At 36.4% G+C, this 14,334-nt stretch overlaps 1 protein-coding gene across 13 annotated transcripts in view; it reads left to right on the top strand.

Annotated features, from left to right (window-relative positions):
* Positions 1–14,334, top strand: part of TTBK2 (tau tubulin kinase 2) — a 307,449-nt gene that overhangs the window by 196,514 nt on the left and 96,601 nt on the right. For 11 of the 13 annotated variants that reach the window (XM_077127599.1, XM_077127601.1, XM_077127605.1 and 8 more), the window contains 2 exons: positions 5,371–5,511; positions 7,267–7,371. In XM_077127599.1, coding sequence (XP_076983714.1) covers positions 5,371–5,511; positions 7,267–7,371 — 246 coding nt within the window. Of the gene's footprint in view, positions 1–3,725; positions 3,922–5,370; positions 5,512–7,266; positions 7,372–14,334 lie in introns of all 13 variants that reach the window. The other 2 variants (XM_077127610.1, XM_077127609.1) reach the window with 1 other exon arrangement.

Genomic DNA, 14,334 nt, shown 5'->3' with positions numbered 1-14,334 from the left:
AACTGGCAAGTCTAGAAATATATGTTCACTGTTTTACCTCAGTGGTATATTACCTCTCCAGTCCTTATGTCATAATCTAGTCCAAAGGGACCTTGATCACCTCTCTCCCATAAGACACCACACTGTTCCATTATATTGATGATAACATGTTGATTTGACCTAGTGAGCAAGAAATAGCAGCTTAGACAAATTGATAAGACATTTGCATGTCAGAGGGTAGTAGATAAATCCCAGAAACATTTTGGGGCCTTCCATGATGACTGAAATTTCTAGATGTCCAGTGTTGTGTGGCATGTGGAGATATCCCATGTCACAGGATAAACTGTCGTATCTGGCCCCTCCTACAATAAAAAAAGAAGTACAATGCCTAGTTGGCCTCTTTGGACTGTGGAGACAGCATATTTCTCATTTAGCTCTGCTAGTCCCTTCCATTTACCAAGTAATGATCTGAAAAAGTGACTTGAAAAGTTGCTAGTTTTGACTGGGACTGGAATAAGAGGAGGGTCTGCAGTACGACCAGGCTGCTGTGCAAGCTGCTCTGCCACTTGCACCATATCATCTAGCAGATCCAATAATGTCAAAAGTGTCATTGGCAGATAGAGATGCTGTCTAGAGCCTTTGGCAGACTTTTCTAGGAGAATTATAGTGTAGCTCCTTAGAGTTTTGGAGCAAAGTCTTGTCGTCCTCTGCAGATAGCTAATCTGTTCTTGAGAAGTAAAACTTTTCACTTACTATTGAGCCTTAGTAAAGACTGAATGCTTAGTGGTGGGCCACCAAGGTATCATAAGACTTGCCTGTCATGAACTGGGTGTTTTCTGAGCTCCTAAGCCATAAAGTGAGGTGTGCATAGTAGCACTACATTGTAAAATGGAAGTGGTATATATGAGATAGTGCTTGAGCAGGTCCTGAAAGCACAGGTGAATTGCATGAGGAAGTGGACCAAATGCTCATGGCCTCCATTCCTACCACAGTACCTTCTCTTTCCCAGCCTACAGCAGTGGCCTCTTGGAGGATTCCTTATAATCAGTTGACTAAGGATGAGAAAACTCAAGCCTGATTACGTAAGGTTCTGCACCATATACAGGTACCACCTGAAACTAGATAGGTACAGCAGTACAGCCCCTTTCTGAAACATCCCGGAAGGACAGTGGTGAAGGTAAATCCCCCCAATAGGCAGAAATTCAAGCAGTGTGTCTGGTTATTCATTTTGCCTAGAAGGAGAAATGCCTGGGGGTATATTTGTCTATTGATTTATGGGCTGTTGCCAGTAGTTTGGCTGGATGGTCAGAGATTTGGAAGAAACATGATTGGAAAATTGGTGAGAGAGACCTTTCTGAGTGGCTAAGAACCATGAAGATATTTGTGTCCCCCATGAATGCTCATCAGCAGGTTACTTCATCGGAGGAAGGTTTTAATAATCAAGTGGATAGATAGATGATCATGGGTTTTTTGTGGAGTTTTTTTGTATTTAAATTTTTTTAAAATATGTTTTTATTGAGATATCTTCATATACCATACAGTCCATCCAAAGTATACAATCAGTGGCTCACAATGTCATTACAGAGTTATGTGTTCATTGCCATCATCATTTTTAGAACATTTGCCTCACTCCATAAAAAGACATAAAAAATAAATACCCCATGCATTCTATACCCCTTCCCCTCCCTCTCATTTACCATTAGTATTGTACTATACCCAATTTTTTTTTACTCTTTATCCCATTATTTGTTTTTTGTCCTTATTTCTTTACTCATACTCTGAATAAAGGGAGTGTTGGCCACAGGTTTTCACAATCACAGAGTCACACTGTAAAAGCTATAGAAGTTATACAATTATCTTCAAGAATCAAAGCTACTGGAATACAGTTCAGTAGTTTCAGATATTTACTTCTAGCTATTCTAATATTCTAAAAACTAAAAAGGGGTATCTATATAATACATAAGAATAACATCTCGACTCTATGTGAAGTCTCTCAACCACTTAAACTTTATCTCATTTCTCTCTTCCCCCTTTTGGGCAAGAAGGCTTTCTCAGTTCTGTGGTGCTGGGTCCTGGCTCATTTCTGGGAGTTTTGTCTCACCTTGCCAGGGAGATTTACACCCCTGGGAATCATATCCCATGTAGTGGGGGAGGGGTGTGAGTTCACCTGCCAAGTGGCTTAGAGAGAGAGGCCACATCTGAACAACAAAAGAGGTTCTCTGGGGTGACTCTTAGGCATAATTATAAGTAGGCTTAGCTTCTCTGCAGGAATAAGTTTCATAGGGGCAAACCCCAAGATTGAGGGCGTGGCCTTTTAAATTGGTTATCCCCAATGCTTGTGAGAATAGCAAGAGCTCCCCATGTGGGGAAATTTAATATTTCCTCCTTATTCCCCATTCCTTCAAAGGGGACTTTGCAAATACATTTTTATTCTCTGCCCAAATTACTCTGGGATATATCAGGGCATCACACTAACCAACAACAAGATCTCACTCCCTATTCAAGATTTCATGTTACTATGGTGTTCGAATAAACTGACCATACAAGTTAAGTTAGATAGTATGCTATCAAAAATATAAATTTAGAACCAAGGTATCTTTCCCTGGATGCCTTTGATTGGACATTTCTAATTGGAACATTTTCTTGGTCTTAGAACTGTAAACTAGCAACTCATTAAATTCCCCCTTTTTAAAAGCCATTCCATTTCTGGTATATTGCATTCCGAGAGCTAGCAAACTGGAACAAGTAGGGAAGTAGGTAGATATAATAAATGTGGCAAAATATTTAAAAGTTGGTAAATCTGGGTGTCTTGTGGAAGGTATATGGCATTTTCTGTGTTGTTTTTGTATTATTTTTGCAGTTTTCCTATAAGTTTAAAATTATTTCAAAATAAAAAGCTTTTAAGAAAAGAAAAAAAATATATATATAAATTTAGCACCAAATAAACACCTTTTGACCTGTTCTGTTGATATGAGTTTACCTCTTTCCCCAGCTACTCCTATCATTGCCCAGCGGTCTTATGAACAAAGTGGCCATAGTGGTAGGGATGGAGATTATGCATGTTGGGCTCAGCAAAATGGACTTTCTCTCACAAAGTGTTACCTGGCTACAGCCACTGCTGAGTGTCCAGTCTGCCAATCAGCAGCAGAGACCAATACTTAGTCCCCAGTATGGCACCATTCCCTGAGATGATCAGCCTGCTATCTGACGGCAGGTTAATTTCATCAGATCATTTCTGACATGGAAGGGGCAGCATTTGTTCTTGCAAAAGACATGTACTCTGGATAAGGGTTTGCATTTCTGCGCTTAATGCTTCTGCCAAAACTACCATCCATGGACTTTCAGAATGCCTTATATGCCATCATGGTATTCCACACAGCATTGCTTCTGATCAAGGAACTCACTTAACAGCAAATTGGGAATGGGCACATGCTCATGGAATTCGCTTCTTGTCGTCCTGAAGCAGCTGTGTTGATAGAATGGTGGACTGATCTTTTGAAGACTCAGTTACAGTGCCAACTAGGTGGCAATACCTTGCAGGACTGGGTTAGTGTTCCCAGGAGGCTCTATATGCTCTAAATCAAATATGTACACTCTCTGGTATTGTTTCTCCCATAGCCGGGAATTATGGGTCCAGGAATCAGTGGGTGGAAATAGGAGTGGTACCACCCACTATTACCCCTACTGATCCACTAGAAAAATTTTTGCTTCCTGTTCCTACAACCTTAAGCTCTGCTGGTTTACAGGTCTTAGTTCCAAAAGGAGTGCTTCTACCAGGAGACACAACAATCATTCCATTGAAGTGGAAGTTAATACTGCCACCTGGCCACTTTGGGCTCCTCATGCCTCTGAATCAACAGAGAAAGAAGGGAATTACTGTACTGGCTGGGGTGACTGATCCAGACTACCAAGGGGAAATAGGACTGCACCTATATGATGGAGGTAAAGAAGAGTTTGCCTGGAACACAGGAGATTCCCTAAGATGTCTATTAGTACTACCATGCCTGTGATTAAAGTCAATGGAAAACTCCAACAACCAATCCAGGCAGGACTATAAATGGCCCAGAAACTTCAGGAATGAAGGTTTAGGTCAGCCCACCAGGCAAAGAACCATGCCCAGCTGAAGTGCTTGATGAAGTTAAAGGGAATATGGAATGGGTAGTGAAAGAAGGTAGTTATTAATATGAGCTGCAACCACATGACCATATATAGAAACATGGGCTGTAATGGTTAAGAATTTCCTTGTTTTATTTTAATTAATATGCTTATATATATTTTTTCTTCCCTAATTTATCCCCTTATCATATGAATAGGTGGAGTATAACTTCACATTGTAATATTTAGGTTATAGGATGTTAAGTTTAACAATATAACCCAATGACTTCCACCCTATTCTGGGGAAAGTTAGTGCATTTCTAGTTATATAGGGCAGTTGAGTATGGTTAGGCAAAAATATGAATGTTACTGTTTTTATTTAGAGATTAGATACATTTTAAGGAGCTGTGCATGTTGTGCCAAATTGATGAGGGGTGGACTGTGATGGTTAAGTTAATATGTCAACTTGATGAAGTTATGGTGTCCAGTTGTTTGTTCATGCAAGCACTGGCCTTATTTTTAATGTAAGGATATTTCATGGACTTAAATCATCAGTATGTTGATTGCATCTATGGCTGATTTACATCTACAGTCAACTGAAGAGATTGCCTTCAACAATGAACAATGAGAGAAGTCTCCTCCAATCAGTTGAAGGCTTTAAAAGGAGAAGTGATGGTTTTAGCAGTCAGGAAAGAGAATTTCCTTCTCTACTTCAGCCAACCTAACCAGCTTCTCCTGGGAAATTCATTGAATAGCTTCGTTAGAGCTCCCAGCTAGTGGCCTACTGTATGCAATTTGGATTTGCCAACCCCCACAGTCCTATGAGATAGTTTTTATAAAAATCCTACAGTGTTTGCATGTATCTCCTGTTGGTTATGTTTCCCTAGAGAATCCTGACTAATGCAGGTAGAAGGTATTAGTAGCCCCATTTTATGAGGGAATTAGGATGCATTAAGATTAACTAATTAATATGGTAATATATTATCACTCTGCATTATATATTTGATATCTTTCCAAATATCAAGACTATATTTTGTTATGACAACGTAGATAAGGGAAATGTGATGATTTAGAAACATGATATATTAAAACTCCTAAGTTATTCTTAAATTTGTCTGAAACATTCATGTCATTATCTTAAGAGAATCTCTTCTTTTGAGTAAGAAGATCACCATTTGGGTAAAAATCCTTGCTATTTCAATCAGAACAATTTTTCAATGGTAAATAATTTCTCAGTCTTCTATTATAAGATAGTTTTTTGTACCACATATGAAAATGTTTATTTGGTTTCCATAGGGTCGAAATCTGGCAGATCTACGCCGTAGCCAGTCCCGTGGTACATTCACTATAAGCACTACTCTTCGGCTGGGCCGACAGATTCTGGAGTCTATTGAAAGCATCCATTCTGTGGGATTCTTGCACCGAGACATCAAACCGGTAGGCCTTTTGCAGCCAGAGTATAGATTGGATTTGTTAGGACCTCTCAGTATTATGGTGGGACACAGTAAAATGCAAATGTGGCTTTTTGTATTTGCTGTAATTAAATACAACGTTATATTAGTTATTATCCTTAATATATGTTATCTCTTTAGAGGCCCAGAAGCAAACATTTAGTTTATTTTTTTAATTTTTGAAAAATAAAAAATTATTACAAACTACAACTATTTTCAAGAGCTTTTCTCATACAATGAAACATTGTTTAGCAACCAAATTAAAAATGGTGTATGCATAAGTATTAAGCGTGTCAACATTTTGATTTCCTCCTTAGCTTTATAGCTAAATTAGTAGCTGTTTTTTGGATTTCTTTTCACTGATATTGGTTTAAAAATATACATGTATGCAGTGGTAGAATTCTTACCCGCCATGTCGGAGACCTGAGTTTGGTTCCTGGTGCCTACCCATGCAAAGAAGAAGAAGAAAAAGAAGAAAAAATATATATATATATATTTCTAGATTGCTTTTGAATGTTGACATTGTGATCTGTGAACCATTTCTCAAGTGACAAATTATAGTTAAAAGAAGCCATCAGTTCTGTAAGACCTTATTTTTCTCCTGTTGCTACTTTGGTAATATATCGTTTTTCTATTCTTTTTTCCTTGGAAATTGTTATTTCCACAACTTTGAAATAGACTTTTATTTTTTCCTTTTCAGTGTTTTTTTTTTTACTCATAAGAGGAAATGACCCATTTCTGATACAGTACATTTACTATAAATTTATTATGTGTTGGTACAGCTGAAAATTATAGTCATTTAATGTTATATAATTTCTGAAATTGAACAGTTTACATGAAAAGTCCATCTAAAATTAACATGTTAGAGTTACTTTTTAATGTAATGTAGCTTTTCTCCTACTTTTATTTCCATGCCAAACTAAATGTCATTATTTGAGAGCCATGGTGATTTGTAGTTTCCAGTTTTGTCAGAAAGCCCCTTAAGTAGAGCAGTATTTTAAAATAAAAGCTTGCAATTCTGTTATGAAATTTGGCTTTTACCTTCACAAATTCCCTTGTTTGCATTCCCATCTTTGCAAATGTATAGTCATTTAATGTTACATTTGTTTTTTTAGATGTATAATGTAAGATATATTTTACTTAAGTCTGCTTTGAAATGCTTTCTTAAATTATGTATTTATTTTTTAAGAGTCAGTGAAATTGAGTTTTATAATGTTTAATAGGGAATTACTTTAAATTTCTGAGCTATGCATTTGTTTTTGCCCATCTCTAATTCCTCCCATTTGAAAAAATAGAGTTTGGGTTTGTCATTGAAGCAGTGGCTTAGACTAAAATTTCAAAGCAACTAGAGTTTTGTTCTAGTTAACTCAATGATGTGTTGCTTGCACCTTTATGCATCACTTAGTTTTTTTGTTGCTCAGTTTTCTCTTGCAAAGTGAGGATGGTGTTACTAGCTGTTTTTCCAAATAACTAATGATTATTTTAGACCTACTAAGAGGATGTGCAAATGATCAGAAGAACATTGTTTTGTTTTTTTTTTAAGATAACCTGTTCCAGGCATTAATAAAACCCACAAGGAAGTTAAGTATAAATATCCAGTATACATCATTGACTAGAATTATGTATTTAGAATATATGTATATAGAGTTTAAATGGAAAGACGAATTAAAATATATGAAGGGTAAGTTGTAAGGATTAAGTATCATTAAAATGTGTATTTTTTGTTTGTTTATTTTTCTAGTCAAATTTCGCCATGGGTCGCTTTCCTAGTACGTGTAGGAAATGTTACATGCTTGATTTTGGCCTGGCTCGACAATTTACCAATTCCTGTGGTGATGTCAGACCAGTAAGATTTTTCATATTATTCTTAAATACTTGAAAATTAGCCTATTCTTTACATTATTACTGGTTTTAAGAAATCTTATGTATAAGAATGGATGTCATCTATAATAGCTTATAGATTTTATGATTAAATTTTAGGGTGAAATTAATACATGTTGTTATGTTATTTAAGTTGTGGTATTTACCAGAGAACCTTAGAGACAGATTTAGAGTGATCTCTACAAAGAACACACATTAGTCCTTTAGGATTAGGATTAGGATCAGAATCAGGGTTTTTTGTTCTTTTTTTTTTTTCAGTCTGAGGCCCTTTCTGCCATATTACAGTTATTCAAGTGTATACTTTTTGCTTTTAGTTTTTTAGCTTGGCTACTGAATTTGAGTAATTTTCTGTTCTAGCAGATCAGCTGCACAAAAATTGAAACACTGTTTTTTAATGAGCTAACTATATAATAATAATAGTTATATACATAAATGTAAATTATATCTAAAATATAGCCACAAGAGAATTTAAGCACCTAGAAATAATGGGAGACTTTCTTCAGTTCTAGTGATAGTCTTATGTTAATAGGTAGCAAGGTAGATAATGAACTTAGGTTCTATGTATTTTATTAAATTGCAACATTTCTGGAATCCCATTTCTATTCCAGATATCAGTTTTTTTTATCTTTTAGAGCCTATCAGGTTAACTCTTATTCACTCATAAAACAGAACACATATTTTCTATGAAGCATGGATATAGATGCTGGTACTAAATTGGTACTAGCAATTAGTACCAATCATGGCTGGGAGTAAGGCGTTAGGAAGTGAAGGTGATGAGAAGTGGTAATATTTAGGATACATTTATTTTTTAAACATGGGCAGGCTCCAGGAATCAAACCCAGGTCTCTGACATGGCAGGAGCAAACTCTGCCACTGAGCCACTGTTGCCCACCCAATATTTAGGATACATTTTAAAGATAGATTCTATAAGACTTGCTTCTGAATTAGGTGTGGTATGTGAGAGAAAGAGAGGAATCAAGCATGACTCCTAGATTTTTTTTTATCCTAAATGAATAGACATGCTGTTACTCATGATGAGAAAAAAGGATGTGGAGTGAGTTTGCTCAGGGAAAACAAGAGTTTTCACTTTCTACAAATTAACTTTGAGGTGTCTCCTAGATTCCAGATGGAGATAGTGAGAAGGTAATTGGATATAATAATCTCAAACTCAGGACTGGGGATATAAGTTTTAGAATCATTTGTTCATAAGTGACATTTTTAGAAATAGTAACTAGATGAGATCACATAGGAAGAGGTTATAACAAAGACTAGAGAAGAAGTCCTGTCTCTGAGCCACTACAGCATTTTAGGAGCTTGAGGAGAGATAGAGAAGGTCTAGGAGCCAGCTAAGAAGTCTGAGAAGAAGGAGTAGCCAGTGAAGTAGGAGAAAATCAGGAGAATGTGGTGTCTTTGGGAGTCAAGTGAAGCAAGTGTTTCAAGAAAGGGGAGTTGGGGGTTATCAACTCTGTCAGGTGCTGCTGATAGGTCAAGTAAGGTGGGAACTGAGAGCTGACCATTTGGATTTGGTAGTGAGTTAAAAGGAGAGAGGCGTGAAGAAGTAGTGAAAGGGCTTATAGCTAACTCTTCCTGAGCAGTTTGATTTGCTCTTAAGAGTAGTAGTGAAACAGGGAAGTAGTTGAAGGGAAAGTAAGATCCTCCCTTCCTTTCTTACTTCTTTTTAAGGTAGTTATTAAAATAAGTTGCTTTAGCTTATGTTCCATCTAACACCTTCTGTTTTTCTGTTTTATCCATTCTCTTTTACATTCTTTTCCCTCTTTTTTTTGTTTTTTGAGACAGTTTTATTTATATAACCCCTTTAAAACTTACAATTTTAATTAAAACTTTTGTGTATAACAAATATAGCTTTATTGACACAGATTAACAGAATTTGAACTGTTGATTGAAAAGATTCACTAAGGACAGTGAGTCAGAGGACACCTATACCTTAAACCTTTTTATATTTCTATTTGTTTTTTGTGTAAATCTTATTATGAGATAGTTTGACTCACAAAAAGTGAAAAAAAAATTACACAAATTTACCATTATTTTTTACCCAGTTTCCCCCAGTGATAATGTCTTACATAATTGTAGTACATTGTCAGAACAAAAAATTGGCATTGGTACAATATTAACTCAGGTACAGACTTTATTCACAAATTTTTGTAATATAGCTCTGAACATTTATCACATGTGTAGATTCACATAACCAACACCATAATCAGTGTACAGAACTCTTCTATTACCACAAACTTTCTCAACATATTTTTAATTTAAAACATATAAATGTCAGGGGTGCAAGGGTAGTTCAGTGGTAGAATTCTTGCCTGCCATGCAGGAGGCCTGGGTTTGATTCCCGGACCATGCGCTTACCCAACAAACAAAAATTCAACAAATGGTGTTGCAGTAAGGGAATACTCACATGGAAAAAGAATGAAATGTAACCCCTATCATATAGCATACAACGACAACAACAACATAAATATGTATTTATTTTCCAAACTTATGATATAGGACCATCAGTCAGAGTGAGGGAATGGAGAGTATCTGTTATATGAGAGAGTTGTTTATGTGGTGGTTGGTTTTGAGAACTTCTGCTATTTATCATTTTAAAGATGTATTGGTTACAATAAATAGGATTGTGAGATGCAAGTTTTTTTTTCAATTTATTTATTAAAAAAATAAAGAAACAAAATAAAACAACATAATCAGTAATTCACAATATCATCACTTAGTTGCATATTCATCATTTCTTAGAACATTTGCATTAATTCAGAAAAAGAAATAAAAAGGCAATAGAAAAAGAAATAAAACGAACACAGGAAAGGGAAAAAAAAAAAAGATTATACCTACCATACCCCTTACCCCTTGCTTTCGTTGATCACTAGCATTTAAACTAAATTTATTTTAGCATTTGTTCCCCCTATTATTTATTTTTATTCCATATGTTCTGCTCCTTTGTGGACAAGGTAGATAAAAGGAGCATCAGACACAAGGTTTTCACAATCACACAGTCACATTGTGACAGCTGTATCATTATTCAATCATCCTCAAGAAACATGGCTACTGGAACACAGCTCTACATTTTCAGGCAGTTCCCTCCAGCCGCTCCATTACATCTTGAATAACGAGATGATATCTAATTGATGTATAAGAATAACCTCCAGGATAATCTCTCGACTCTGGAATCTCTCAGCCATTGACACTTTGTCTCATTTCACTCTTCCCCCTTTTGGTCGAGAAGTTTTTCTCAATCCCTCAATGCTGAGTCTCAGCTCATTCTAGGGTTTTTCTCAATCCCTTGATGCTGAATCTCAGCTCATTCAGGGATTTCTGTCCCACGCTGCCAGGAAGATCCACACCCCTGGTAGTCATGTCCCACGTAGACAGGGGGAGGGTGGTGAGTCTGCTTGCTGTGTTGGTCGGAGAGAGAGGCCACATCTGAGCAACAGAAGAGGTTCTCTTGGGGGTGACTCTTAGGCTTAATTTTAAGTAGGCTTGACCTATCCCCTGTGGGGTTAAGTTTCATATGAACAAACCCCAAGACTGGGGGCTCAGCCTGTAGCTTTGGTTGTCCACACTGCTTGTGAGAATATCAAGAATTCAACTTGGGGAAGTTGAGTTTTCCCCCGTTCTCACCATTCCCTGGAGGGGACTTTGCAAATAATTTTCCACTCACTGATCAAATCACTCTGGGATTCATCAGGGCATCACCTGGACAAACCAACAAAATCTCATGTCCTATACAAAGTTCCATGTACTTAAGGTGTTCAACCAACTATCTATATAAGTTATATTAGGAGATGCACTAGTCAAAGTATAAATTTGAAGCAAATAAACAAAAAATGAAATTGAGAACATGAAAATATTGAGAAAATCAACAAAACCAGAAGTTGGTTCTTTGAGAAGATTAATAAAATTGAGAGTCCCTTAGCTAGATTGATAAAAAAAAAAAAAGAAAGAAAAGAAAAACCAGAGAGGATGTAAATAAATAAAATCACAAATGGAAAAGGAGACATAACCACTGACACTGCAGAAATAAAGGAGGCAGTGAGAGGGTAGTGTGACCAACTACATGCTAATAAACTAGGAAACACAGATGAAATGGACAACTTCCTAGAAAGGCGTGAACAACCAAAATTAGCTCTAAAAGAAATAGACGATCTCAAGAAATCAATCACAAGTGAATAGATTGAATAAGTCATCAAGATGCCTCCCAAAAAGAAAAATCCAGGACCAGATGACTTCACGTGTGAATTCTACAAAACATTCAAGAAAGAATTAGTACCAATCCTGCTCAAACTCTTCAAAAAAATTGAAGAGGAGAGAAAGTTACCTAACTCATTTTATGAAGCCAACATCACCTTAATACCAAAGCTAGACAATGATACTACAAGAAAAGAAAATTGCAGTCTAATCTCTTTAATGAACATAGATTTAAAAAATCCTCAATAAAATGCTTGCAAATCATGAATAATGCCACCATAAACACCATTTGCACAGTGGTGCAAATTTGCACTATTTGTATCCCTGCTTTCAGTTCTTCCAAGTATATACCAAATAACGAGTTGCAGGATCTTATGGCAACTCTGTACTTAGCCTCCTGGAGTCACCACACTGCCATTCAGATAGGCTGCACAGCTCCTATTCCCTACCACCAGTGAATAGCTATATCGCTCTCTCTCTCTCCACATCTCCTCCAGCATTTGTATATTTCAGTTTGTTTTTTACACAATTTAATCACACACCATAGAAACCACACTAAATGGACAATCAGTGGTTCCCAGTTCAATCACATAGTTATGCATTGACTGCCATGTTCTATATGAGAACATTTTTGTTTCTTCTATGAAGGAAAAGAGGAATAAACAATACATGATTAAAAATAAAGAGAAAACATAATGAAAAGAAATAAAGAAGAAAAAATAAAAAAGAAGCAACAGCAACAACAAGAGTCCCATACCCCTCCCTTGTATCCGCTTCTTATTATCATTTATTTAGCTTTGGTATATTGCCCTTGTTACAACTGATGGAAAATATTACCATGTGACTGATAACTATAGATCCTAGTTTCCATTGATTGTATTTTTTCCATATACGATCCCATTTTCAATATCTTGCGGTGGTGACATTCATTTGTTCTCCCTCATATAAAAGCCTTATATTTGTAAATTTAATCACCATCATTCTCTATTCTATATTTGCTAAGTTATACAGTCTAGTAGTTAGCCTCTTCTCTTTCCTACTGGTGTCATACATTGTTCTTGTCTTTCTCTTTCAACCATATTCGCATTCATCTTTGTTCATTATATTTGTGCTACCAGCACTAGTATTTTGCTCTCCATTTCTGGATCTTTACAATCAATCCTGTTGATACTCTGTACTCCTTCAGCATCAAATACCCAATGTCTACCCTCTTTCTATCTCCCGATAACCTGTGTTCTTAACTTTAACTTTCAGAGTTTGGTCATTATAGTTAGTTCATATCTGTGAGATCATATAGTATTTGTCCTTTTGTTTCTGGATAATTTCACTCAACATGATATCCTCAAGTTTCATCCACTTTGTTAAATGCATCATGACTTTATTCTGTTTTAAAGCTGCGTAATATTCCATCATAAGAATAAACCACAGTTTGTTTAGCACTCTTCCTTTGATGGACATTTGGACTGTTTCAGTGTCTTGGCAATCATGAATAATGCCACTAGAAAGATCGGTGTTCAAATGTTTGTATGTCTGCCTTCAATTCCTCTAATTATCTATCTGGTAATAGAATTGCTCAATATATATATGGCAATTTTATACTTAACTTCCTGAGGAACTGCCAAACTGCCAGAGTTGTTGCACCAGTCTACGTTCCCAAAAGTGAATGAGTGTGTTTCTCCACATCCTCTCCAGCACTCATAGCTTTTTGTTTTTTGGTAATTGCCATTCTAGTCAGTGTGAGAAGATGTCTCATTGTGGTTTTGATTTCCATTTCCCTAATAGCTAGTGAAGCTGAGCATCCTTTCATATGTTTTTGAGCTATTTGTATTTCCTGTTTGGAAAAGTGTTCATGTCTTTTGCCCATTTTTAAATTGAGTTGTTGAATTGTAGGCTCTCTTTATGTATTTTGGATATTAAACCTTATCTGATAATATACTTTCCAAATATCATCTCCCATTGTGTAGGCTGCCTTTATACTTTCTTGACAAAATCCTTTGATGGGCAAAAGTATTCAGTTTTTTAAAAACATACTTTTATTGAGAAATCATCACACTCATATGGTCCATACATGGTTTATAATCAGTGGCTCACAATATCATCACATAGTTTTATGTTCATCATCATGATCATTTTTAGAACACTTGCATCACTCCAGAAAAAAGAAATAAAAAGAAAAAAGAAAAAAATCATACATCCTGTTCTAGTTTGCTAGCTGCTGGAATGCAATATACCAGAATCAGAATGGTTTTTCAAAAGTGGAATTTAATAAGTTGCTAGTTTATATTCTAAGGCCGAGAAAATGTCCCAATTAAAATAAGTCTATAGAAATGTCCAATCTAAGGCATCCATCCAGGGAAAGATACCTTGGTTCAAGAAGGCTGATGAAGTTCTGGGTCTCTCTCATGTGAGAAGGCATATGGCGAACACAGTCAGGGCCTCTCTCAGCTAGAAGGGCCATGGCGAGCACGGCAGTATCTGCTAGCTTCTTCTCCTGGCTTCCTATTTCATGAAGCTCCCCAGGAGGCATTTTCCTTCTTCATCTCCAAAGGCCGCTGGTTGGTGGATGCTGCTTCTCGTGGCTGTGTCGTTCTGCTTTACTCTCTCTGAAACTCCTTCATTCTCGAAAGTGTTTCCTCTTTTATAGGACTTCAGAAACTAATCAAGATCCACCCGAATGGGTGGAGACACATCGTCACCTAATCCAGTTTAACAACCACTCTTGATT

The sequence above is a fragment of the Tamandua tetradactyla genome, chromosome 14 (assembly GCF_023851605.1).
Source record: "Tamandua tetradactyla isolate mTamTet1 chromosome 14, mTamTet1.pri, whole genome shotgun sequence".
Lineage (NCBI taxonomy): Eukaryota > Metazoa > Chordata > Mammalia > Pilosa > Myrmecophagidae > Tamandua > Tamandua tetradactyla.
The sequence above is the reverse complement of the archived record's forward strand: the minus strand, read 5'-3'. Positions and strand labels throughout refer to the sequence as shown.